We start from the raw sequence: 23,998 nt of genomic DNA on the forward strand, positions 1-23,998 counted from the left end.
TGCGCGGCGGTGGCTTCGTTGGCAACGACTGGTCTTCTCGTATTACTGTGTATAACTCACTAGTGCCATGGTGACAACGAATTGCCAGTTGGTGACCTGCGATGTATGCAGCCTCCGGCATGCGCCGTCTGGCAGTCTCGCGGTGGAGACGGGCGGGGTAGACGGGCCCACCAGCAACCTGGGGAAGACGGCAGACTCTGGGGACGGCGATGTGGAGGCGATGCATGCCGCAGTTGCGAGGGCTGATCAATGACAGGCGGCGGAGGCAGTGTGCGTGCGAGGCGCGATTAACCGCAACGGCTTCCGCGCGGCAGCGTGGAAAACTCTGATGGGCGACGCACGCAGCACAGCGCGTGCAGTCGTGCATGTCGCGCAGGAGAATCGGCCAGACGCTCGGTGCGGCGCCCAACGCGCTGTCAAGGTCCATTTTTTCTGAAACTACCGTGGTCCGAGAGTTTGGGGCGGCACACCTTGGAATTAGAGCATGGAGCCGCGAGGGTGTCAAGTGGAGGTGCGGCGCGCCGGCGGCCAGAAGAGGAAGGTAGAAACAAGCGCACGTGAGGGCTGGGCGCCGGCGCAGGAACGCTTGGCCAGCCAATTCCTCGACATTCACTCCTCCCTCTTGCAGCCAATCCATCGGCCGCCGAGCACACAGCGAGATATCGACCCCAACGACTTGCCGCTTCGGGCAGCTCGCAAGTGGCCCTCGACACCAAGCTTCGCTCCGCCCGCGGCGGCGCCCAGCCAAGGCGAAGGAGGGTGGACTGCTGATAGGGGTGGAGCCCAGGTGTGCTCTACACGACCGATTCGGCCCCTTATCAGCCCTGAGCGGCCAAACAGAGCGGCCGGTGGAGCGTGTCGCGCGATAGTCGGGCTGCTCCAGTCTACCCCGGAGCTACTCGCGTCACGCCAAGCACCCCGCCGCCGCGTGCCAATGCCATCCCGGCGCCTCCAAGAGCCGCCATGCCGCTAGCAAAGACGATGGTCATATAAACTGGTCTTGGATCCATAGTCCTAGCCAGCATTCGCCATCGCGCCCGCCACCACGGCCAATCACCGCGGGTCCAGGTATCGCGCTGGCGCACGTCCCCGTCTCTGGGTGGTTGAGCTGCTCCAGGTGAACGGCCGCAGGCGTCGTCCATGTGCGATGGCAATAATGGGCCTGCGGCGAGGGGATCAGGACCCTGGTCGGACGCGCCGAAGCATTCGGCTGCATTCACCTCGTCGACTGCCTTAAAAGGAGCCCTCCCCTCGGACGGTGGTTCCTGCATTTCGCCCAAGAACTTGCTAAGAGCATCTCCTCACCATGGCGACCACCGTCGACAAAGGCTTCGAGGCCGACGAGAAGCATGTCACCAGCAGCAGCCCCGTCGACCCCTCTGCTCCCGCCTACGAGCTCAACAATGGCGAGCACTGGCGCGACCAGGAGAGCTTCTTGACGCGCAACGGTCTGACCCTCAGGTCCTTCCAGCGCCGCCCCGCCGACCAGGTCGACCTCGACAAGTCCATGAAGCCTCGCCATCTGCACATGATTGCCATTGGTGGTAGTATCGGTGCTGGTTTCTTCGTCGGCTCCGGTGGTGCCCTCAGCGGTGGTGTACGTACTTCCCATTGACATGCTCTTTGTTGTACTGACCCGCGCAGGGCCCCGCATCAGTGACCATTGATTTCATCCTCATGGGTGTTATGATCTTCAACGTCGGTAAGTGGTGCTGTTGCATGCTTGGCTCCCGTCAGTGGCTCATTGTGCTCCAGTCTACGCTCTCGGTGAACTCGCTGTCATGTACCCTGTATCTGGTGGTTTCTACACCTACTCGACTCGCTTCATTGACCCCTCGTGGGGTTTCGCCATGGGCTGGAACTACGTCTTCCAATGGGCTATTGTTTTACCGCTTGAAATCACTGTCGCCGGTCTGACCATCGGTTACTGGAATCCCGACGTCCCGCTTGCTGTGTGGATTACGGTATTCTGGCTCTTCATTGTCCTCGTCAACATCTGGGGTACTTTGGGATATGCCGAAGAAGAGTTCTGGTCGTCACTGATAAAGCTCTCCGCCACTGTCATCTTCATGATCATTGCCTTCATCATGGTGCTCGGCGGCGGTCCCAAGAGCGGCATGTACAGCGAATACTGGGGTGCGCGCACCTGGTACGACCCTGGTGCCTTCCGCGGCGGCTTCAAGGGCTTCTGCGGTGTCTTCGTCACTGCTGCCTTCTCTTTCTCCGGTACTGAGCTCGTCGGTCTCGCAGCCGCTGAGACAAAGAACCCGCTCAAGTCGCTCCCGGGTGCCGTCCGCCAAGTTTTCTGGCGAATCACACTGTAAGCTTTGCGCCACCCGTTTCCGAACGGGTAATTGGCCACGTGTGGCAGCCACTGACGTCTGTGAATAGGTTCTACGTCCTCGGTCTCTTCTTTGTTGGTCTGCTCGTCCGATCCGACGACGATAGGCTGCTCGGCTCCGGCTCCGGTGATACCAAGTCGTCGCCCTTCGTGATCGCCAGCAAAAACGCCGGATTGAAGGGCTTTGACCACTTCATGAACGTAGTCATCTTGATCTCCGTCATCTCCATTGGTGTCTCCGGTGTCTATGGAGGCTCACGTACCCTCACCGCCCTCGGAGAGCAGGGCTACGCTCCCAAGATCTTCACGTACATTGACCGCTCCGGCCGACCCCTTTTCTCCGTCGCCGCCATCCTCATCATGGGTGCCCTCGGCTACATGAACTTGGTTGCGTCCGGTGAGACCGTCTTCAACTGGTTCCTCCAGCTTTCCGGTCTTGCTGCCCTCTTCACTTGGGGCTCCATCTGCTTCGCGCACATCCGATTCCGCAAGGCCTGGGTTCACCACGGCCACACCCTCGATGAGATTCCATTCAAGGCCATCGGCGGCACCGCTGGTTCATGGCTCGGTCTCTTCCTCATCGCTATCGTCTTGGTTGCTCAGGTACGTCTATATTCATGCATAAGATAGAGAGCACCAGCTAATTCTCATAGTTCTACGTCTCCGTCTCGCCTCCCGGAAAGAGGGTCGCTACTGCGTATGAGTTCTTCTACGGATACCTCGCCTTCTTCGTCGTTGGCTTCTTCTGGATCTGCGGCTACCTCTGGAAGCGCCAGGGCTGGCTCACAATCGACCAGATTGACGTCAACACGGGCAGGAGAGAGCTCGACTGGGACTACATCAACTCGGAGCGCGCCAAGCTCGCTGCGATGCCCGCCTGGAAGCGCGCCCTCAAGAGCATCTTCTAGCGTGCTGCTTGCATGTATAGGATCAGGTGTTGGCGGGGAGTCTGGATGGGTATACCCACTGGGTTGAAGTCGTACAGTTTGTAATATATCGCTCTGAATCGAAGGTGCCGATGCCACATGGTGTCGCCATAGAATTGATGTCCCAGCCGTGTTTTCGATGTAACTCTTGCCTCTACGCTCGAATGCGTTCACCCGACCCTCGGACAAGGGACGATGGTGTTGCACTGATTTAGGCTTTACCAGACTTGGACTGTTGGCGACCCTTCTCCACGCGCTGGCAGGAGCAACCTCGACGAGAGGAGTGGGGTCATGGGTAGGTAGGAGAACCCAGGGTGAAAATAAATGACGTATGCTATAAGGGAGAGAGGGGGTTGGGTTCGCAATCATCCATCTAGTCGCATGCCGCAATCACTTTTGGCCATCTAACACAATGCGTCGGCTGCTCGTCTCCCACACGACGTCGCGATATCCTTTGCCGTAAGCGTTGCGTGACGGTCTCGTCCCACCTTGCCTGTCGCACAAAGAAACGCAGCTATCCTGCTTGCGGCGCGCAGAGAGAGACGTGAGACAAACGCCGTGTAGACAAAGAGAGCCATGTTCAGCCTGGAGTATGTATAAAGAGAAGTGGTTCGTTGCACACCAGAGGCTTGCTCGCACATTATCTGCACTCCAGCCGTTCCGCTCGAGCCAGGAGATGGAGTAGGATATTTGAAAGATGGAACCAGAGACGGAGAAGCCTGCAAGCAACATGCCGCGCGACCACGACGCCGCCCGCCTCTCCTCGCTGTGGCACAGCGACAACGACGACTTCTCCGATGAGCCCAACACTGACTACCGCCCGCACACCTCCACTGACAACTCCGTCCGGGAACGGTCCCCCATTCCCTCAGACCCAGACCTCGACTCCCTCCCCTACTCCGACGACGACCGCGACCCAAGCGATCCGGAGCGGGTATACGAGGAGCACGTCTCGGATGCGCGGCTCGACCACCGCAACGCAACGCTGGAGTTAGCCAGCAAGCATGGATTCAACTGGCATGCGATCCCAGAGTGGGAGATGCAGAAGGTGGACGAGGAGTACGGGGAGAGGCTGGCGGCGGCGTACAAGGAGTACCGCGCGTCCGCCTGCCAGACACCCGCCTCTGGGCCTTGCAAAGGCGTCAAGATGAGGCGGCCTCAGATGTCTCGGCGCCGCGCTGGGGCTGCTGATGCAAGGGGCAGGGGGCCGAAGTGGATGGGGGTGGATGAGGAGTTGTGGAAGGCGCGGGAGGGCGCGGCGCGGTGGAAGAGCTGGTGTATCTGGGTTTCGTGTCTGGCGGGTGCCGTTCTGCTTGTGCTGGGCGCGGTGCTGCTCAAGGCGTGGAGTGATGTGGATTTGTGCGAGGCAGAGAGGTGGGCGTTGCTGCAGGAGGTGGGGGAGGGGCTGTGGTACATGGGAGAGGGCGAGGGCATGAAATGAGGTTGGGGGTGAAGATCTAGCAGGGAGGTGATGGCGCAGCGTGGTTGCGTAAAGAGATGGATTCCGTAGGATCCAGTAATACACGGTGTGCGAGTTCGCCTAAGGAATACGTATGCATCTGTCGTGTGAAGCCTGGGTCGTTGTCGTTTCGATGGCAGCGCTCCTCCCTATGGAAATTATTCAAAATCCCATGCGCACCTCCACGGCCCATCCATTGACCACAAACCTCACACCACCTCCTACCCTACTCCATCGCGGCTCTCCCCATCGGTCTTCGCGCCCGCATGCGGCTCAGCAGAGCCTCAAAAGCTAAACCACCAGCCTCGCCCTATCCTTGGGTCCCGCTCCGCTGCGCAGTTTTGAACGCAGCGCTTGCCCGGGGGCGGGCATGCAAATATTTCCTGATAAGAAAATCTGGCCTCAAGATTGGGGTGAGAAACCGTTACACATTGCGTTGCGTGATGCCGACGGTGCGAGTAATGTCGGCTACGGGGCTGGGGTTGGTCGGCGTCTAGAGTACGCTAGCGTAACAGGGGTGCCGATACCGCTGCTTGCCTCCTTCCGCTTTTCGGCCTCGGCCTCGACCTCGACGTCCGGTTGCTCAGCCTCTGACCTTGTCATCCTTGCGGGCAGCACAGTTGAAAATTCCGCGTGCCAAAAGGCTTACTTGTTCACCGCGTTGGTCTCGGGATTCGCCTCCCGTGTTCACTAAGCCTTCGTGCTAGCAGCTAGAGACCCAGGTTTTGGGTGCATTTCCCGAACCGGAGTAAACCCAGTCTGCCGCTAACTCTGGAAATAACAGCTTTGACCACTACTTTCACGCATAGGATCGATGGCCAATCGTCATCATCACACTGGTCTCACTGGATGCCTTGGATAGCATAAATCCTCCCTACCGTATGCGTTGAGCTTGCCTTCACTGACCGACAGACTATGCGGATTCCCGTTGAGCCAAGGTGCGGATAGTCCCCGTTCCCTCTCTCCCTCCTGCTCCTCCCAAAACCTCCGCGGTCCCACAGCCTCGCAGTAACGATCTTGGTCGCTCCAACCGCAGCGATCGTTCTTTCTGGCCCCTCCTTACCGCCTCCCCTACCCAGTATCCTTAGATCCGCTTCAGCAGCGGCCTCACTTCGTACGTGGAGCTATGGCTTCAACACGAGAACGAAATAGTTGGCGTAGAATATTAACAAGACGCGTTTCAAGCTTCGTGTTTCATGGGTTAGGATGCCACGGTCATGCGTCTCGACCTGTTCGTCGCCGCCATACTGTAGTCCAGCAAACGACGTATGTTGAACAAAATCTGTCCAGGCGCCCAGGATAATCATAACACTGGCAATGCGGTCGTGGCGTGAGATGTATCAATGTCGTGACTTCCTTCTACACAAGCTCCAACAAACCTGCCCGCGCCAAAACGCCTTGCACAATCATTAATGCTGCATGCAATGCCACCAAGCCACCTCCAAACGCTCGACTACGCGCCCTCTACAACTTCGCCTGCGCCCCCAGTATCTCCTTCATCTCCCACCGCGGAAACTCCGGGTTCAGCTTCTCATCCGGCCTCTCGCGATCCCACGCCCACTTCTCGCGCAACTCGCCCTCCAGCTCGCCCTCCAGCATCTGCACCACATACTTGCCCAGCACGGGGAAAAACTTGTACCCATGGAAGCTGCCACAGGTCGCGACGTACAGGCCTTGCGCGCCGGCGTGCGGCGAGATGATGAAGTCGGAGGACGAGGTAAACGCGTCCCAGCAGATGCGGTGCTTCTCCATTTTCCAGTTCGCGCCGTTCTTGCCGTAGAAGATGCGGTTGGCTTCGTCGATGTCCTGTTTGAGCGGGGCGGCGACTTTCCACTGTGCGTAGTCGGGTTCTGGGGGTGGGGCGGAGATCTGCTTGCCCAGGATGGATTGCGTGTTTTTGAAGATTTTGGAACCCCACCATTTGAGTTCGCGGTCGCGTGTGGGTGGGAGACTGCCGACGAAGGGGCCTGAAAGCGTTAGCTACAGTGTTGGGTGAGAGAGGTAGGATGGGGAGACATACCAACTGTGGCGGTGTAGCTTTGCACCGCGACGGGCATCTGTGCGAAGCGCTTGTACGACTCCTCGTCGAGCTGTGTCATGCCCGTCGTGATGCCGCCTGCTATTATCCGTCCGCCGGCGGAGATGTCGGGCTTGTTGCTCGCCCTTGCGGCCTGCTCGAGGAGCTTCGCTGTGAATGCGCCGGTGCAGAGGATAACCTTGTCCGCGCCGAGTGTGTCGCCCTTCTTCGTCCTGACACCCGTGCATCGTCCGCCGTTGAAGGTGAGAGACTCGGTCTCAGCGACGACGTACTTGACGCCCAACTCGATGCACTTCTTTGTCACCGCCCGCAGTGCATCGCCGGCGTTCGCCCAGCCACTGGTTCGGTTGACGAGAACGTCTTTGACATCGCTGTAGTCCGCGTCCTCGAACAATCCTCCATACAGCTTCCTCGCGTCCTTCACGCTCATCGCCTCGAGCTCCGCTTTCCGCCCCAGCTTCTTGTAGTTGTCCACGACCTGGGTCGCATAGTCGGTCCGGCACATCCAGTAGATGCCCGTCTTGTGGAAGAAGGGCTGGTACAGCGGGTCCTGCTCGAAGATGTCCTGCGCCTCCAGCGCGAGCCGGCAGTATATGATGTCGTCGTAGTCAGCGCGGATGACCTTGTTCCAGTCCCATGATGCGGCGACGCGGGAGCTGGCATCGTACGCGTCGCGGTCGACGAGCGTGATCGACGCGTTGGGGTATTTGCGGACGAGTGTGTAGGCGGTGGACACGCCGAAGACGCCCGCGCCGACGATGAGGTATGAGTTCGACGCCATTGCAGTACTGCGATGGGGGGTACGGAATACAGGGACGACGATTCTTGGGGGGAACGCTGGCGCGTGCAATGCCACTTATAAGGGCTCACGCAGCCAGCGAGCGGCTCCCATCGGCCATGTCGTCCATCGCGACGCCTCCATGGCGTGGTCTGCGGGGTCGCTAATGCTGTCCCTGGAAAAGTGTGGTGCGTTTGGTTGCAGGGCGCGGTGCTGCGTCCTTCTCGGAGGGGTGTCGGAAGCGGACCCGTAGCGCGATTCTCACGACGCGGGGGAGCTGTTTTCCCGTTTGGGTGAAGTCTTCCACCGACATCGCTATCGGCGCCTTTGAGCCAGTGCTGGATTACTGGAAGCAGCCATTCAGACCGGCTTTTTGCGGCCCAGTGGCGTCGCCGTTGCCAAGGGCTCCTGCCATGTGGACTAGGTGCGCCGAGTGCGGTGCGCGGAACGGGCGTGGCCGTAGGGAAACTGCGGGAGGCGCCCTTTATGTATTTCGACGTGAGATCGGACAACGAGCCGATATCACAAGCGAAACAGAACTATTCGATTAGGAAGTAAACATTTGCGTCTCACTTGTTTGGCCAGATTCGAGGTCGCAAGGCTTCATCGGGCGATATCGTCTGGTGCAAGAACCCGCGGTCCAAACTCAAGGCAGGCGCAGCAGGGCCTGGGGTTGGTGGTTGTCTGCCAAAGTCCGTGATGGCAGTCAGACCCGCCATTGCTACACGCTTTACGGTCACTCTCACACATCTGTCAAGAATAATGCCCCCATGAAACTGCTGCCACAGTTGTCGCAGTGCACGATCCAGCGCCTCTCTCCCTCAACGACGAACTGACGGTTTTCACCGTGTGACTTTGGCGCAAGATTGTACAGCTACGCGCGTTGCAGCCTAGTCCACCATTGCACACCTTGAGCAGGAACAATGTGGCTCCTTGATACCGAAACCATCACTCTCTCGCAACAACCTGACGATGATGATGATGTGGAATATGCCATTCTCTCCCATCGCTGGGGGAATGACGACGAAGAAGTGAGCTTCAGCGATATACAAAACCCCGACGTTGTGTGCCGGAAATTAGGGTATGAGAAAATAAGGAAGTGCTGCGCACAAGCACGAAATCACGGATTCAAGTATGCGTGGGTGGACACATGCTGCATTGACAAGAGCAGCAGCGCTGAGTTGCAGGTGAGGATCCGTATGGAGGTCTCGTCACCGTATACTGACGCTTATACTATTCCAGGAGGCCATCAACAGCATGTACCGATGGTATGAGCGAGCTAAGGTGTGCTATGCGTATCTCCAGGATGTTCCGTCTGTTGAGGTTTCACAATCTGAGTGGTTTACCCGGTAGGTGAAAGAGCGCTTGAAGTGTACAGGATTGCTAAAAGACCTAGGGGTTGGACACTGCAAGAGCTCCTCGCACCAAGAAGTATGCTGCCAGCTCTGTGGTGAACACTTTCGTTAATGAACTCACTCAGTTGTTCTTTTTTTCGACCAGAGCTGGAACTATCTGGGCGACCAAGACGATCTTCTCAAGTCGATTCATAAGGCCACCAAAATACGCCACGATGTACTTCAGAAACGCACAAACATCCACGTTTGCTGTATAGCAGAGCGAATGTCTTGGGCTGCCATGAGAAGAACAAAACGTATTGAGGACAGGGCTTATAGCCTCTTCGGTATCTTCCAAGTGCATCTGCCCATGCTATACGGTGAAAGAGAAGCTGCCTTCCAGAGGCTCCAACGGGAGATCTTGAAAACCTCCGAGGACGACACATTGTTTGCCTGGACTGGCGTATCCAGGCGTTATGGTGGGCTACTGGCACCCAACTTGGAGGCATTTCGGCATGGTGCTCTGCTCGACACATCTCCGGATAAGCCATCTTTGGAATTATCTGGGTTGGACGCTACTGAACGTAGCATTGGCATCACCGCCCCGCTGATACCCTGGAGCAACAACCTCTATCTCATGCTTCTCGGATGCATAAGAGGGAACAGGAAAAGGAGCTTTGGAAACAAAGGTGTTGGAATTTATCTTCGCGCGTTGGACGGGGAGAACAACTTTGCAAGAGTTCGACTATCTGGTGAAGACTTGGCATACCTAAACGACCAGGAGTCGTCCTCTACTTTACAATCGCTAGCCAAGCAGGAACTCCTAACACCTTACAGGCGAAACCCGCGAAGGACATGGATGGTGAATCGAACCATTTCAATACGCCAACTACCTTTGTTGTCAAAACATCAACACTGGTTGGATGAATGGATATATGGGTTCTGCGTTGAGATTCCCGCTGCAAAGTTTCTACCATATCCCGTGACACTCTCAAAATATACGCCACTGGTATCCTCTCTCAACAACCCTCCAGAGACCTCCCACACAAAGTGGGACGCAGAAGATCAGATAATGTGGGCAGTGCACGGAGCGTTTTATAACAGAGGCATCATTGGGGCTTTGGAGTATCCACGAGATCCAGGTACTGGCGAGAAACTCTCTGCAATCCGAGACATCCACTTCGGCTTTGATCATCTGTTCAATCCCACGCTTTACATCCGCAAGGGTCCCGGCTTTCCGGCCAAGTACAATATTGATTCCTTCTTCGCTTGGATAGACAAGGGTAGGGACCATCCAATCGAGCTCCACGGAGGTGCGAATGGCAGTGAAGAAGCGGACTTTTGGAACGAGATACGTAATAACGAAGTCGTCGACCGTGTCGATCGGGACTTCTGGGCGATCAAAGGGGACCGGAAAGCACGCATCCAGACGTACAGGCTCCCGATTCCTCGTCGCGACCTGCACATCGTCCTGCGAATGTACCACGTATGGAATCTTTCCTTGGTAGAAGAAAAACTCATCGCAACTGCAGACTAGAATAGCTGGATGGTGCCACGTCCAGCGTGGACGCTTGGTCGCGGACGCCGGTAGTAAAGCCTACGCGTTACGCTCAATTGCAGTATTACCGCACATCGGCACAGGGAGATGACGTCACTGCTTGAGGATACTTGCTGTTGTTATGCACCTCCGCCAGTGTGGCCGGACAATACTTCTGCTGCGATACTACTCCACAGCTTCGCACACAACGTCCAGTCATGTCCAGATCAAACCTCTGCGCTCCTCGCCTAGACCACTGAAGTAGAAGCCCAACGACAGACTTCTTCTGAATCTGTTCACCGTGTCTACCAGAACGAACGACGTCTCCGGCGTCGACGGTTGAACCCCTTGAGCCCTCTGCAGCCCTTTTCCTCCGCCCCCATTCACCTCTGCCATGCTGCCAGCTCTACAGTCCCAGCACTCCTGCACCGCCTTGGCGCTCAGCTCGACACGCACGCAAGCCTTGTAGCTACAGCCCTCGCCACACCGCTCGGAGCAGACCACGCCTGCCTCCTGCACGCTACGTATTGCATCTCTGGCCATACACGCCCGGCCACCCGCCGCCCGCTTCTCATTCTGTTTCAGGCGAGGGGGTGTGTCGTGAAACTTGACTACGCTAGTATGTTCTCATCGCACCTGTAGAGGTACTCACACTCCATCTTGAACGGATGACACTTTTAGTCAAGCGTACACCGAGCTTGTGCGTTGGTGGATCAGTAGATTAGTCGCATTGCTATGCAGTAAAGCATCGGGGGAAAATGGCGGGTGGGAGGGACGCTGATCTTCTTTTTGAGGGTGTTGTGTGGAATGACAGACAGCGTGGTCTGCGAGTGTTGGCAAGCCCTCCGCGTCCTCTGCCTTGGTCGACCACCGCACGCGTCCTCCTGGTAGTCGTATGTTGCATTGCGTTTGCACTAGAGGCCAATGCCGCTAACTACGCTCTGCAATTTATGCAATAGTGTCCCGCTCCTCGTCATCAGTGCCAAGCCTTGCTTGCAAGGAGCTGGGGGAAATTTGTCGGACCAAGAGTTGCCTAGTCTTACTTCCGACCGACTACGGGAAAAACGGTCGGACCAAGTCAAGGGAAGTGGAGGAGTTTACGTGTCGCCGACACCCGAGCTCGCCGGGGATGTGCACCCTCCTAGCCACATAGTCGCACGCTAAGTTTGGCTGGAGTTCTTCTGTAAGAGATTACAAAGAGAGCCGATGGCAAGCATACCACGCTGCGCACCCAAACCTCGTAGGAGCGTGCACAATTGGTGTGAGGATGTGGAGCCTGAGCTAGTGAGGGTCAGGAAGGCTGGATGTGAAGATTGTCGCTATCCGCGCTATTACTGTAGTGAGGTCCTACTGTCGCAGGGGGATGGTGAGCAAACTGGTGCGTAGGTCTGCGAGGCGGTAGCCTATAAGGTTGGCGGCGTGCTATAGGAGAGTTGGATAGGGTGGGTTCGTTGAATTAGCAAGAGTAATTGCAAATATGAGATGTCGTCCCTCAATTGCGTCAATGGACGAGAATGAACTGAAATGAGAGGGGCGATAATGAGACTTGGCGGGTTTACCACAGTAGATGTGCGATTCCAAGGGTCGAGGCGGCCACGTGCAGGACAATGTTCGCTCTCACGAGCAAATGCCGGCCCAGGTCCTCGGTGTAAGACGTTGAGCTCCACATATCTGCATCGAGTTATCTACCGCTGTCGTGAAATAACGTTTCGGCTCGACACCGAGTGACATGTCGGGCTGGCTCCGAGATTGGTGCTGGTGGTGGGCCACAAGGTTGGCCGGCGAGGGTAGAGTTTGATAGCGAGACTGACCTCAGTCTGACTGACATAACACGGTACGTTCCGCGGATCTAGTACCTCTGTGTGCTCCACGGAGCTCCCAAGAACTTTGTAGGGAGGATAAGAGTACGCGTTTGGGCCTGTTGTGCGCAGGTTTTGACCATCTGCCATGGGGATCCTGGGTAGCAGGGGTGAAGGTGACCAGCGATCCGACTCGACTGTGCACGGCATGCAAACTGGAGGCGAGGCTGGAACGCTTGAAGATGGCGAAGAGCGGCTTCATACCTCGACAAGCTGCTGGCGCCTTGATTGAGATGTTTTTTGCGTCCTAAGATTGTGTAGGGGTGCGGCGGAAAGATGCGAAAGAATCCTCTGAGATGGCGATGGGTCTCGTCTCCATCTTTCGACACCACGCTACCACGTGTGTGACGGTAGGCTAGCTGCAACAGGCGGCCACGAGCGCGGGTATTCTCCGAGCACGTTGCGTGACGGCAGCCTAACGGCATCGGACTGGACGCTGAGGCCAGGCTGTGGAGATTGGGAGAGCTGGAAAAGAGGCAGTCCAGCCATTATGGACGGGGCGCGGCCATGGCAGGGTCCCAGAGAGGGCTAGCAGCAGCGTGCACGGTGGGGCGGGCGTCGTTGAATCTGCCTCTTTGGTGCAGCTCATCTGGACAATCGACGTTGGTGTTGCTGGATCTGGGTGCTGTGGGCGGCCGAATCCTCCCGACACGCTCATGGTGCATTCCAGAGCAAGCGCGCTCGCCGGCAGGGGTCCGCGGGCGCTGGGTCGGCGGCAGGCCAGGCGCGGAAGGCATTCCTGGCTGGCGGAGAGGTGAGGCACAGGGCGGGCGTTGGCGCTGCACAGAACGGCCCTGCTGGGCGATGCTGGCGGTGCCCGCTCGCTGAATAGCACGCACAGCGCGCTACGGCCGCGGCTGACTCGCCGTGGCCAGCGTGGGCGCGGCTGGCGCTGGTTCCCGCGGGTCCCAGCAGCGCGGAGCTTGGAGAGGCACTGCGCGCAGGCTGGCAGGCAAAGCCGGGGTCGTCCGGGTCCTTGCCGGGCACGGTGGAGCAGTGCAGGCGGTGCGCAGGCCAGCCCGCAGCCCCCACCGTCGCAGCGCGCGACCTCAGATTCATGGGCAGCGTTCGCCCTGCGCACTAGCTGGAGCCGCCGGATTGCGCGTGCTAAGCTGAAGGCTTCTCACGTCTTTTGCCTCAGACATGAACGATGCGCGGTACATGATGCGCCCGCCTCGCTCCGTCGCCGCTGCCGTGCCCGTCGTCCGCGCCCTGCACCGCTCTCCTCCCCCAGCATGCTGACGATGCCGACGCCCGCCGCGACCTCGACACCGTCCACGAGCCACAACCCCGCCAACTCGCGGCGCGTCCCCCTCGACAAGCGGAAGCGCACCGAGACGAGCTGCGACAAGTGCAAGTCGCGCAAGCAAAAGTGCCGCAAGGAGCCCGGCAGCGAGGCGTGCCGCTACTGCCTCCAGCACAGCATCGAGTGCCAGACGACGCAGCCTCGCAAGAAGCGCCTGTACGGCAGCGTCGAGAGCCTGGGCAACCGCCTCGCCCTGCTCGAGTCGCTGGTCAAGGGCCTGCTGCCCGACGCCGACGTCTCCAACCTCGACGAGCTGCGCCAGCTGGGCACGTCGCTCGGCATCGCCATCCCAGACTCGCCCGGCGCCGACGCGGGCCATGACCACGCCGCCACGCCCGCCACCGAAGCCGACGAGCCGCTGTCGCTGCTGCCCGACCAGCAGGGGCAGGTGCAGTACATCGGCCCCGCCAGCAGCTTCTCCTTCCATCTGAAGCTGCGCGCGCTGTGCGGGCAGGCGCCCTTTCCCTCCTTCGTGCTGTTTGGCAAGAACGCGGCGCATCAGGCCGGCGGCGAGCGAGACGCCGCCCACGACGCCGCCCAGCAGCCGCTGCTCACGCCCACCGCCGCCTCGTTCTTCGACCACACCTCTGCGGGCGACTTCCGGCGCACCCCCGCCGACGAGGCCGCAACCCTCGCGGCGCTGGTCGCGGCCTACTTCGAGCACATCAACCCGGACTTCCCTGTGCTCTACGAGCACTCCTTCCGCGAGGCCTACGAGGGATGGCTCGCCAGGCCGGGAAAGGCAGATCTGGCCTGGCAGTGTAGCTTCTTGTGCGTGCTCCTGCTCGCCCGCCGCGTGGCCCACGTCGCGGTGCCAGAGGAACAGGAACGGGACTGGTGGAAGCGCATCCAAGCCCTCTTGCCTGTTGTCATCTTCACCTCGAGCGTCACTGCTGTCCAGGCCATCATGCTGGCTGCCATCCATCTGCACAACACAAATCATCGCGACGCGTGCTGGAACCTCACCGGCACCGCGATTCGCATAGCGTTTGCAATTGGCCTCCACCAGGACAAGGCAAGCACCTCCCAGCCGCCGCTTGCGAGAGAATTGCGGAAGCGCCTGTGGTGGACTCTCTACGCCTTTGAGCAAATGCAGGTCTCGTCGTACGATCGCCCGAGTGCCATTGAGCATCACGTGTCCAAGAACTCTTGTCCAAACGAGCGCATCTTAGGGGCTGCCGCGTACTCTCCGCCAGAGTACTCGCGATGGTTCGACCGTCTGATTGTCAACCTGAGCTCGACGTGCCGCGCCCCCAAGCACATCAAGCCACACTCGGACGAATCCTACGCGGGTCCCCTTTCCCCTGCCGCAGGAGTCCTCCGTGATCTCGAACGCTGGAAGGCCGACCTGCCACATCATCTGCGCATGGAAGCTGTCGACGACACTGTGCCCGCTTTTCGCCGGCCTATTCTGCTCTTACATAGTCTCTTCCACTACACCACAATCGTGCTGTGCAGGGCGGCATTGCTCGCGCGAGCGACCACTCTTTGTAATGATGACACCGACTCTACCAACCCCGCACTCGTCGGTATGTCCAACACCTGCACCGAGTCTGGACGCGCTCTGGCCCACATACTCTTGAAGCTGGACGCGATTGGACGATTTGATGCCATCACCTGGTGGGACGTTTGGTACTCGCTGACGGCTAGCTCTACCCTTGTTCTGGATCTGGTCTGCCAGAGCAAGATGGGAGCACTCGACGCTTCCGAATCGCGCGACCTGCTCCCACGGCTCGCAGATCTCATTCGCAAGCATTTGCAAAACACAAACGTGCCCGGCACCATCGCAAAGTTTGGCTCTCTGGTTCCAGAATTACATGCCATGGTCGAAGCGATGATCGCGGCTCAGGTTTCGCCTCAGATGTCTCAGCCGGAAGTGCGGTCGAGCCTGTCAGAACCTGAACCGGCCAGTCAAACGCTCCCTTCCCAGGCGCAGGTCGCACCATTTGCATATTCGCATCAGAACACCACCAACGGCGCGTTCGTCTTTGCGGACACAATGCCCAGTCGCTTCTACTCGCACACGGACTATGCCGCCGGTGCACCCTACTCCAACACCAGATACGACCGCAGTACCCAAATGCAGTTCATGGACTTTACCGTGAACAACATTCAGGATTGGCACTGGGGAGACATGGGTAACCTGCTCGGTCCCGACGGCACGCATCCTCACCAAGTCTCGCAGGCCATACCGCAGCAGACCATGTCGCCGGGCCTGCCTCCAGGGTCTGCGCCAGGACCGTACAGGTGAGCGCGGTGTACATACGCGCTGTGGTGACGTCCTTGGCGAAAACATTTTCCATATTCTATTACTACCGGTTTCATGGCATGTCGTTGATACCCCTACTTAGCGCCAGTTCGGTAGACATAATTACATTAAACACGTTTTGTACACTACATCTTGTATCTATGATCAACCTGCACATCTGCGTAGCGAATTCATTGAAATTGTTCGGGTCGTTTGTAACATGCTAACTTGCATTCAGCTACGACTACCCGCTTTAGACACAAAATAGTGGGACATGATCAAGTACCTATCAATGTCGAATACAGGCCACCGATTTTCTGTGGGGGCAGGTATTTGATCCGCTGTTGGAGAGATAGCCAGTCCTAACAATTCTGGTGCTATCCTTAATCGTGGGATAATCTTCGGGGATGGTGGAAGGGTTGCGGAAAGGGGATGGGCGGCGGCTAGGAGCACTTGGGTTGCGGATGCGGGATCAAACTAAGTTGCGCTATGAGTGAGTAAGTGAGGGGTTTGCTTCCATCCAACTTCCCTACGTGCTGTAGCGACGGGTATCCCCTCGGCGGCAGAGGCTAGAGAGGATGGTAGATGGAGGAAGTAGACATGGAGAAGACGTCTTGGGCCTGACTGGTGCGGTGAGGTTACTGCTTGCCTTTGAACCTAGTGCCGGATCTGCTAGCAGCCCAATCTCGGAAAGCCAGCCGACCATCGTACTTGAAGACTTCCTCCAGTTCCTTCGAAGTGCTGGGAAGATTGTTTATCACGTTGGTTATGGACGAGGGTAGGGTTGGCCGGTCTCGAGCGACAGGTTTCACATGATCAAAGACAGCTCCTTTGCCTTTGACATTCTGTTTCATTAGGTTGGAATGTGGAAATTCAGCAACTATGTAGCTGGAATCATCACAAGACCTCTGCTTACTTTTGGAAAGGCTATTTCCAGTGATGTGGAGCGCGTTCCCACGTGTGGTATAATTGCTCGTCCATGCGAAACACCAGCGAGTGCAAAAACTCGATCGCGGGGGTCTGTGGCTCCCATACTAGAGTGCCTAAACAGCATATCGTAAAGCGCGAGCGGGCTTTTTCTTTTGTATTCAAAGTAACTTGCTGCAGTATTACGAGCCATGAGTGCGGAATTTCGCGGACTGGCCATCGTGACGTCGAAATTTTCGTAAATGTTTCTGTGACGTCCAACGAGCCTAGCTGACCAAAGTATCACATTTGTATCTATATTTAACGATCCTTTCCATATCACCGATCTTTAAGCCACGAGAAATTTCCTGGATGATCCTTACTCGACCGTACTAAGGGTTTCCGAGAATCTTGAAGCGTACGGTCCAAGTGGGATCGAACGGCGGGGTTGGCACCCCTTTGGATTTACATTCGAAATTGTGAAAGTCGTAGATACCTTTTTCAGGCTCATAATGCTTGCCGTTTCGCCTACCATACAGATTATTCGCAAGATCGACCCCAATAATGTCCTGGAGTTGCTGACTCTCTAGCCAAACGATGGCTTTGTCTGCTTTGGCATATATTTCCGGCATCATGCGAACTTGGTGTGTTTTCTCCTGGTCATTGGACTGATTTATACAAATCTGATCCACCCACAAGAGCATGCGGGAATTGCGGTAGCGCCTTTCTTGCAAAGCGGCTTCGAGGGCAGTCCGGATATCGAACTGTCGCCGTTGCATTTAATCGTCTTCCTCTCCGCTGTATCCCCCCATACGTACGAAAGTGCTTCGAAGCTTGCCCCCTTGAGCTTTTGCTCCGCAAACTCAACCACTAACATATTCGAACGAGAATCCGGTTTCACCTGCAGAAGCCGAATGCTTCTATCATGTAGCGCGCGGCCATGTGCGAAATTGGTCTTCGTGGAGTCTTCTGTGGATGTTTCTGCAATATGAGGGTCGAATAGGGGTTCTCACTAGGTAAGCCACCCTATAGAAGCCTAGTAAGGCTTTCCCGGGGTCACCTGCCATACATACAAAGATACTGGCTCTCCGGTGGCGCTCTTCAGCGAACATAGCCCACCATTGACTTAGTCACAACTGGAAAAATTGGTCAGAATAGGGTCCACGGGTAATTATTCCCGTAGACAAGTTCCACTTATTGACAAAATCGATCAGCACATGTCCATAATCTTTGACGGTGAGACTTGATTGCTGTGACACTCAAGACAATGAATGAGAGTGTATGAGTATAGATCTAACATCTTTGAAGCGAGATCTCCTATGCACCTTTCTGCGGTAATTAGTTACCGGTGAGCTCCATCCATCTGTACGATAAGGGATATGGTGCAGACCGGTGAGCTCCATGCATTTATACGATAAGACACACAGTGCAGACCTTTGAAAGACCTGTACGATGCTATTCCTGTCTTACTGGAAGCTATCATCGTGTGCATGGGTAGCTTCGAGCCAGAATAGCCGGAAGTCTAAAGTGCACCACGAGCTCTAAAGCACCTGCGCTTTGCACATACAAAAGTTCAAGTATCGATCAGTGCTTATTACATGGCAGTGATTATAATTGCGCATTCTTCTATATAGCTCGCTATCGTTATCAAGTCCTATTTTTGCTATAGACCAGGATATCGTCTTTGAGAGTCTGGTTTAGGGGCTTTCGGCTGTTCGAAAATTCGACGTTACTGGCAAGGGGGATCTTGCGTAGGTCGCAAGGAGCACGATGTTAGGTGGTTGCAGATGCCTTCTTGGGGGCTGCGCGGTACCGTTTGTTGTAAGACAAGCTGGAAATGTATTCGAGATTCTCGAGGATCGCTATCTGCATAGTGCGATGAAGGATGGAAGCACTACTATTGATATCGAAGCTCGGCTATTTGAGTTCCGGTGATCCAGATTGGCAAATCGTAGGTTATCAATCCATCCCGTCACTTCCGCGTAGTCGTGCTCGTAGACCTCGAATGTGTGAAGCTATACCAGCATCGTATGAAAGACGAGTTGAGCAAGGACCTGCGGAGCGCATCCAGGATGTATACAATTGGCTTTGCCAAGTCATGCCGGAAAGCGACGACGCGAATGCCAACGGAAACAATCAGGTCAACGATGACCGCGAACCGAACCATAGTAATACATGGAATCGATCGTCGACAATTCAGAATGGAATACGCAGAATTGGAGGACCAGAGGAAGTACACGAGGGCAACATGGTATGCCGACGAAGCGCACTGCAACTTGGTACCAACCAAAGCCGGATTTTCGCAGGCCACACATTCACAGGCTAATTACTGCGCGGACGAATTGGGTCCGCTGCCTTGTCAGTGCACTTGCGCGAGTGCATGCTCTCCCCTCTCGGCTAATCCACTCTCCGGCCCGTGCCGCGCACAATCCGCCCCCGATGTCAATGCATTCACCCACGTATTGGTGACTTGACCCCAGTCCAACTTGAAGAACTGCGGTCCACATGTTCGCTGATACAAATGGCGCCACCCTCATGGCTGCACACAACGCATAAGCGAAGTCTTGGCATTCGGAATGACGTTAACCTGATAGGCCAAATGCACGGGCGCAAGCGTTCGAATACGGGAACGTTGTTGCCTTCGCTGCAATGAAGTGGCGCAGGTGGTCAGCCTACCGGTGAGAATGCAGAAAGGCGTATTCGAATTGCACTCTGGAACTACAAATCGGGAAGTCGCACCCTCATAAATGCATCCACCGTGAGCCTTGCTACTTCCCAACTTTTAGTCCCCCTTGTTAGAACACGTCTCCGCTTATGGAGAACACCACGACGTCAAGCTCTGCACGTGACGTGAAAAGTAATCTGAAACGACGAAAACAACTTGATGTTCTAGCTTACTGCTTGCCTGGTAGGCTGATCCGAGTAACTGTGATGTTTTAACATCAGCTAACACGTTTTAGTCGAACCGAATCAGGCTCCCGCTCCGACTTCTGTCCCGGAAATCAGGATCTGTGACCAATATGGAGACCTCTCGCTAGACTCAACCATTCTACCTCTCGCACGAGCTCTAATTTTACTTGACGATGAAATGATCAAGCGAGTTCAAAGATTCTACCAAAAGCGCAATCTATCTGTGGACGAAGCACGCAGAACCAAAATGGTTCCTTTGGTAAACGATTGCATTGAAATAAAACGGCAATGGAAAGAGATCAACTCAGGAAAATGCGAATTCACTCATTTATATATGAGGAGGAAATGGCTCATCCCTATCTGGGCAGAAAGCCTGAGGATCATCAAGGAGGCTCTTGCAGGCAACCAAACGTCCAACCGGTCTCAGAAGCAAACCCATTATGAGCAAATTTTACACAGATGTGATACGTTGGCGAACGACGTAAAGGATCACATGCTTGATATTGCTCGTGAGGGACTTTTAGACCCAGAGGTCCTCAGTTCGATCCAGGGGCGCTGGCTCCGATTGGATGGGATTCTGAATTGGTATTATGACTTGCACAAACGAGAGGCCGATGAGCCTGAACAACGATGGCTCAGGATTTCGCCTACATGGTTAGTCACGAAGTTCAGAATGGCAAGAAAAAGGGCTGATCGAAGCTGCAGGCGAGAAATGCAAAGCTTGATTCAGCACCATGAAGCGATGACAAAGGGTGAGAAGGAGCAAATCCAGACTCAACCTGCTGGTAATGCCAGAGATGGAAGCAAGCCTGCTGCAGCTGTTTCGCTCGTTGAGAACCAACGCTTCAGTGCATTCATCCTATGGTCGTCATTCTTTACCTGTGCTGCCATTTCCACCGCGTCGTTTGCTATAGGCTACGGCCGCTCACTCCATCTCCCGGGGAATGCAGATGACCCAGACTTCTGGTTCCTTATACAAGCATCATGCGTACAGGTTTTAGGGCTGACAGTCTCTGCTCTTATCGAACGGAGGCGTGGTAGTCTTTCAAGCTGGCGCTGGTGCCTCCCAACTGCGATTGCAGGAGCTTGTGCCATAGGGTCGATCCCTCTTTATGTGTTTGTTCCGAAGGAGTGGAGCACTTTTCTTTCCACAATTACTGGAGCTACTCAGACTTTTATGGCATTACAGTACTTTCTACTTTGAGTGTATATCCTGTATTTGTAGATATAGGATAGAAGGGTATTTTTAAGATATATAGGCAAGTCTAGAGTGGGACTTATGTACGTATCTATATCTGTACTTACTTTACTAAACCTAAGATAGCACTACCATGCGACTTATGTTAATCCTAGGATACTAGGGACTATGTAGGCTATTCGCACCCCATTAGACACAGCTCACCTTTGACAAAGATGACAACTTGTGAAACATACTCCACACTCAGGAGATAGAGCCTCTGAATCAGTTTGCGACCATCGTGTTTTGGGATACGATACAGTACGTGCCCATCCTCACTATAATGGGGCTCCAACATGAAGGCTTCACCGGAATGTCTCTGATACGCCCTTACAACACTAAAGCCAATGAAATCTTCATCCAGGAACGGTGGAATTATGTCACAGCGAACATTTGTTACCCCTTTGTTGACTCGTGCGTCTGGACCTATGCGGTATACTTGAATGGAGTGCCACAGACTGTCATTCTCCTTATCTCTTAGCGTTAGCTGCTAGGCGCTGAATATTTGCTAGCAGCGGCGGGGTATGGAGGAGCAATACGCACAGGCCAAGAACAACCTCCCACAACCTCCAGAAGCTGCCGCTGTGCAGAATCTAGACGATGCAACGGCAAGGAACAATCGTGCGTGGTAGTCGCTATCAACCTGCTTAAGCTTTCTACCGGTGGCGGATTCTACACTAAGAAGATGGACCGCCAACAGCGAACACGGATCTCAACCTAGGCGTTCACTATCGGGAGACCTAGGTTTCGCGGAGGCCGCGGTGGCTCGGACGATTGGCAGCCGAGCGGCGATCTAGGTTCCCCGCTCTAGCGTCGCGTACGCTATGTCTGTCGTAGTGTAACGATGTAACTTCATATCGCTGCTGCGATGATTATTCCGTGATGGAGGCTAGCACGCGTCCGCCATGAAGGATACCTATGGCATCACCTACGCTTGAAGGATTGGCGACCGGTTATACTTGGACAAAGGTACCGCTGCCATTGCGCAACTCTCGCTTTGCAGTCCACCCGCGCAGGCAGGAAGCACATTAGCACAACGATGAGATTGAGAAGATTGTCAACATTCTTTTTCTGCGCCATTTCAACCTTCGCAGCCCCGTCACCTAGTGCCACGTCAACCGCGGCATCACCATCGTTCACCTATAACGCCACGCACTTCCTCCTCAATGGCAGCCCGCACCAGATCATCGGCGGGCAGATGGACCCGCAGCGCATACCGGCACCGTACTGGCGCGACCGGCTGCGTAAAGCGCGCGCTCTCGGTCTAAACACCATTTTCACGTACACGTTCTGGAACCTGCTAGAGCCCGTCCAAGGACAATGGGACGAAAAGGAAGGAGAAGGGATAGCAAAATTCTTCAAAATTGCGCAGGAAGAAGGACTACACGTTGTACTCAGACCCGGTCCGTATATCTGTGGCGAAAGAGAATGGGGTGGGTTTCCCGCGTGGCTGGCCACCGTTCCAGACATGGTCGTGCGGAGTAACAACCCCCCCTTCCTGTCCGCCTCAAAAGTGTACCTGCGGAATTTGGCGCGGAACTTACACGGATTGCACATAAAACAAGGCGGTCCCATCCTCATGATCCAAGTCGAAAACGAGTACGGCTCTTACGGCGATGACCACGCCTACACTTCCGCTGTCAAAGTCCTCCTCCAGAACGCCTTCGGCGACGATAAGATCTTCTACACCAATGACGGCACAGAACAATGGACCCTCGAGGGTGGTTCTGTCCCCGGCGTCCTCGCCGAAGTCGACGGCGATCCGCGCGCGGGCTTCGCCGCGCTGAGGAAGTACATCACAGACCCGAGCATGCAGGGCCCGCTGCTGGATGGCGAGTACTACACGTGGACATTCGACAGCTGGGGGTATAATCGCAGCACGCCGAATGTGCAGGGGTTTGTGGATGATTTGGAGTATGTGCTCGGCAGCGAGTCCGCGTCGATTAGTCTGTACATGGTGCATGGCGGGACGAATTTTGGATGGGGGAATGGGGCGCTGTGGCAGAAGAAGACGCGCGCGTTTACGAGTAGTTATGATTATGGGGCGCCGATTGATGAGGCGGGGAGGACAGGGGAGTTGTACGACGCGCTGAGGGACGTTATTCTGCAATACGCACCAGAAGGCAGCGTGCCGGATGTACTGCCCAACGTCCCCCTCGCTGAAGTCCCAGCATTCGACCTCCACCCCGCGAAGGCGCTATTCGACACCCTTGATCCTAGCACTGTCGTCAAATCCAGAGACCCGCTGAGCATGGAGCATCTCGACCAGTCCTACGGCTTCGTCCTGTATACCTACACGCATGGCGAGTCCACGCCTGTGTCTGGGGTTCTTTCTCCAGGCGACCGCGCAAGAGATCGGGCTATTGTATACCTCGACGACGTCTTCGTCGGCGTTGTGGACTCCACGTATGCGTATCCGCAAAATATCAGCGTGAGGTTGGCGCCAGGCGCGAGACTGCAGCTCCTGGTGGAGAATCTTGGGAGGGTGGATTATTACTCCCGTGGCACAGACCTTCCAAACCACATCCTCGACCCATACAAGGGGATCATCGGAGCCGTTAGCGTTGGCAATACGACACTGCACAACTGGTCGCAAACGCCTATTGCGCTGGCGGAGCTGCCCGGGTTAGAGGGTGGTGGGTATACCGCGGGAGAGGGTGGCGCGGGCAATACGACGCAGCCGGTTTTTTACAGAGGCAAGTTTGCAACACCGAGGAGCAAAGGCGGGAATGGGGATGACCCAGCGGGTCTGGATACGTATCTGAGTGTTGAGGGTGGTGTGAAGGGGAATGTCTGGGTTAATGGGCTTCACCTGGGACGGTATTGGGGGGTTGGACCGCAGCAGAGTTTGTATCTGCCGGGGACGGCGCTATATACCGATGAGCGGGTCAATGAGGTTGTGGTGCTGGAGCTGGAACCTGGACGTGTCCACGGGGTCTTGAGGGGTGTAGGGATCAAGGAGCGCGTGTGGGAAGTCCGATTGGACGTAGACTGTCCTGGCTGCGTACGATGATAGATGGTGTGGAATTTGAGTGAATGTGTGGGAAGATTATTAGAGCAGTCAGCTTGGATGTAGACATGGAAGTCTAGCCGGTGGAGTATAGTCAGTGTAAATTTGA

At 55.9% G+C, this 23,998-nt stretch overlaps 10 protein-coding genes across 10 annotated transcripts; 8 read left to right on the forward strand and 2 right to left on the reverse strand.

Moving 5' to 3' along the window:
- Window positions 1–375: 375 nt before the first annotated feature.
- CC84DRAFT_1230976 (uncharacterized protein) lies at window positions 376–1,140 on the forward strand. The gene has a single exon (XM_018183712.1). The coding sequence runs from the start codon at window positions 485–487 to the stop codon at window positions 971–973; it is 489 nt and encodes a 162-aa protein (XP_018031060.1). The 5' UTR covers window positions 376–484; the 3' UTR covers window positions 974–1,140.
- Window positions 1,141–1,306: 166 nt separating this feature from the next.
- CC84DRAFT_1263608 (uncharacterized protein) lies at window positions 1,307–3,358 on the forward strand (the record flags this gene model as incomplete). The annotated part of the gene is made up of 5 exons (XM_018185252.1): window positions 1,307–1,597; window positions 1,645–1,702; window positions 1,756–2,320; window positions 2,392–2,944; window positions 2,995–3,358. 5 exons carry the CDS (start codon window positions 1,307–1,309, stop codon window positions 3,247–3,249), a joined length of 1,722 nt encoding a protein of 573 aa, XP_018031061.1. The 3' UTR covers window positions 3,250–3,358.
- Window positions 3,359–3,964: 606 nt separating this feature from the next.
- Window positions 3,965–4,708, forward strand: CC84DRAFT_1222177 (uncharacterized protein; the record flags this gene model as incomplete). The annotated part of the gene is made up of 1 exon (XM_018183338.1): window positions 3,965–4,708. One exon carries the CDS (start codon window positions 3,965–3,967, stop codon window positions 4,706–4,708), a length of 744 nt encoding a protein of 247 aa, XP_018031062.1.
- Window positions 4,709–6,053: 1,345 nt separating this feature from the next.
- CC84DRAFT_1155656 (sarcosine oxidase-like protein) lies at window positions 6,054–7,919 on the reverse strand. The gene is made up of 2 exons (XM_018176947.1): window positions 6,747–7,919; window positions 6,054–6,693 (listed from the first exon to the last, which is right to left on the reverse strand). Exons 1-2 carry the CDS (start codon window positions 7,543–7,545, stop codon window positions 6,191–6,193), a joined length of 1,302 nt encoding a protein of 433 aa, XP_018031063.1. The 5' UTR covers window positions 7,546–7,919; the 3' UTR covers window positions 6,054–6,190.
- A 159-nt stretch (window positions 7,920–8,078) lies between these two features.
- CC84DRAFT_1263610 (HET-domain-containing protein) lies at window positions 8,079–10,413 on the forward strand (the record flags this gene model as incomplete). Its single annotated transcript, XM_018185253.1, has 4 exons — window positions 8,079–8,729; window positions 8,785–8,891; window positions 8,939–8,973; window positions 9,023–10,413. Exons 1-4 carry the CDS (start codon window positions 8,466–8,468, stop codon window positions 10,411–10,413), a joined length of 1,797 nt encoding a protein of 598 aa, XP_018031064.1. The 5' UTR covers window positions 8,079–8,465.
- Window positions 10,414–13,344: 2,931 nt separating this feature from the next.
- Window positions 13,345–16,013, forward strand: CC84DRAFT_1168750 (uncharacterized protein). Its single transcript, XM_018179475.1, has one exon. The coding sequence runs from the start codon at window positions 13,517–13,519 to the stop codon at window positions 15,827–15,829; it is 2,313 nt and encodes a 770-aa protein (XP_018031065.1). The 5' UTR covers window positions 13,345–13,516; the 3' UTR covers window positions 15,830–16,013.
- Window positions 16,014–16,754: 741 nt separating this feature from the next.
- CC84DRAFT_1231000 (HET-domain-containing protein) lies at window positions 16,755–17,717 on the reverse strand (the record flags this gene model as incomplete). Its single annotated transcript, XM_018183713.1, has 2 exons — window positions 16,755–17,496; window positions 17,547–17,717. Coding segments are annotated over 2 exons (543 nt in total), but the record flags the coding sequence as incomplete, so codon positions are not given.
- A 785-nt stretch (window positions 17,718–18,502) lies between these two features.
- On the forward strand, window positions 18,503–19,479 carry CC84DRAFT_1180677 (uncharacterized protein; the record flags this gene model as incomplete). Its single annotated transcript, XM_018180495.1, has 3 exons — window positions 18,503–18,553; window positions 18,645–18,983; window positions 19,396–19,479. The coding sequence occupies 3 exons, from the start codon at window positions 18,503–18,505 to the stop codon at window positions 19,477–19,479; spliced, it is 474 nt and encodes a 157-aa protein (XP_018031067.1).
- Window positions 19,202–20,919, forward strand: CC84DRAFT_322023 (uncharacterized protein). The gene is made up of 3 exons (XM_018185851.1): window positions 19,202–19,640; window positions 19,693–20,296; window positions 20,348–20,919. The coding sequence occupies exons 1-3, from the start codon at window positions 19,547–19,549 to the stop codon at window positions 20,844–20,846; spliced, it is 1,197 nt and encodes a 398-aa protein (XP_018031068.1). The 5' UTR covers window positions 19,202–19,546; the 3' UTR covers window positions 20,847–20,919.
- A 243-nt stretch (window positions 20,920–21,162) lies between these two features.
- Window positions 21,163–23,892, forward strand: CC84DRAFT_1199501 (uncharacterized protein; the record flags this gene model as incomplete). Its single annotated transcript, XM_018181621.1, has 2 exons — window positions 21,163–21,293; window positions 21,987–23,892. 2 exons carry the CDS (start codon window positions 21,163–21,165, stop codon window positions 23,890–23,892), a joined length of 2,037 nt encoding a protein of 678 aa, XP_018031069.1.
- Window positions 23,893–23,998: the final 106 nt, after the last annotated feature.

This window comes from Paraphaeosphaeria sporulosa (genome assembly GCF_001642045.1).
Source record: "Paraphaeosphaeria sporulosa strain AP3s5-JAC2a unplaced genomic scaffold CC84scaffold_12, whole genome shotgun sequence".
NCBI lineage: Eukaryota > Fungi > Ascomycota > Dothideomycetes > Pleosporales > Didymosphaeriaceae > Paraphaeosphaeria > Paraphaeosphaeria sporulosa.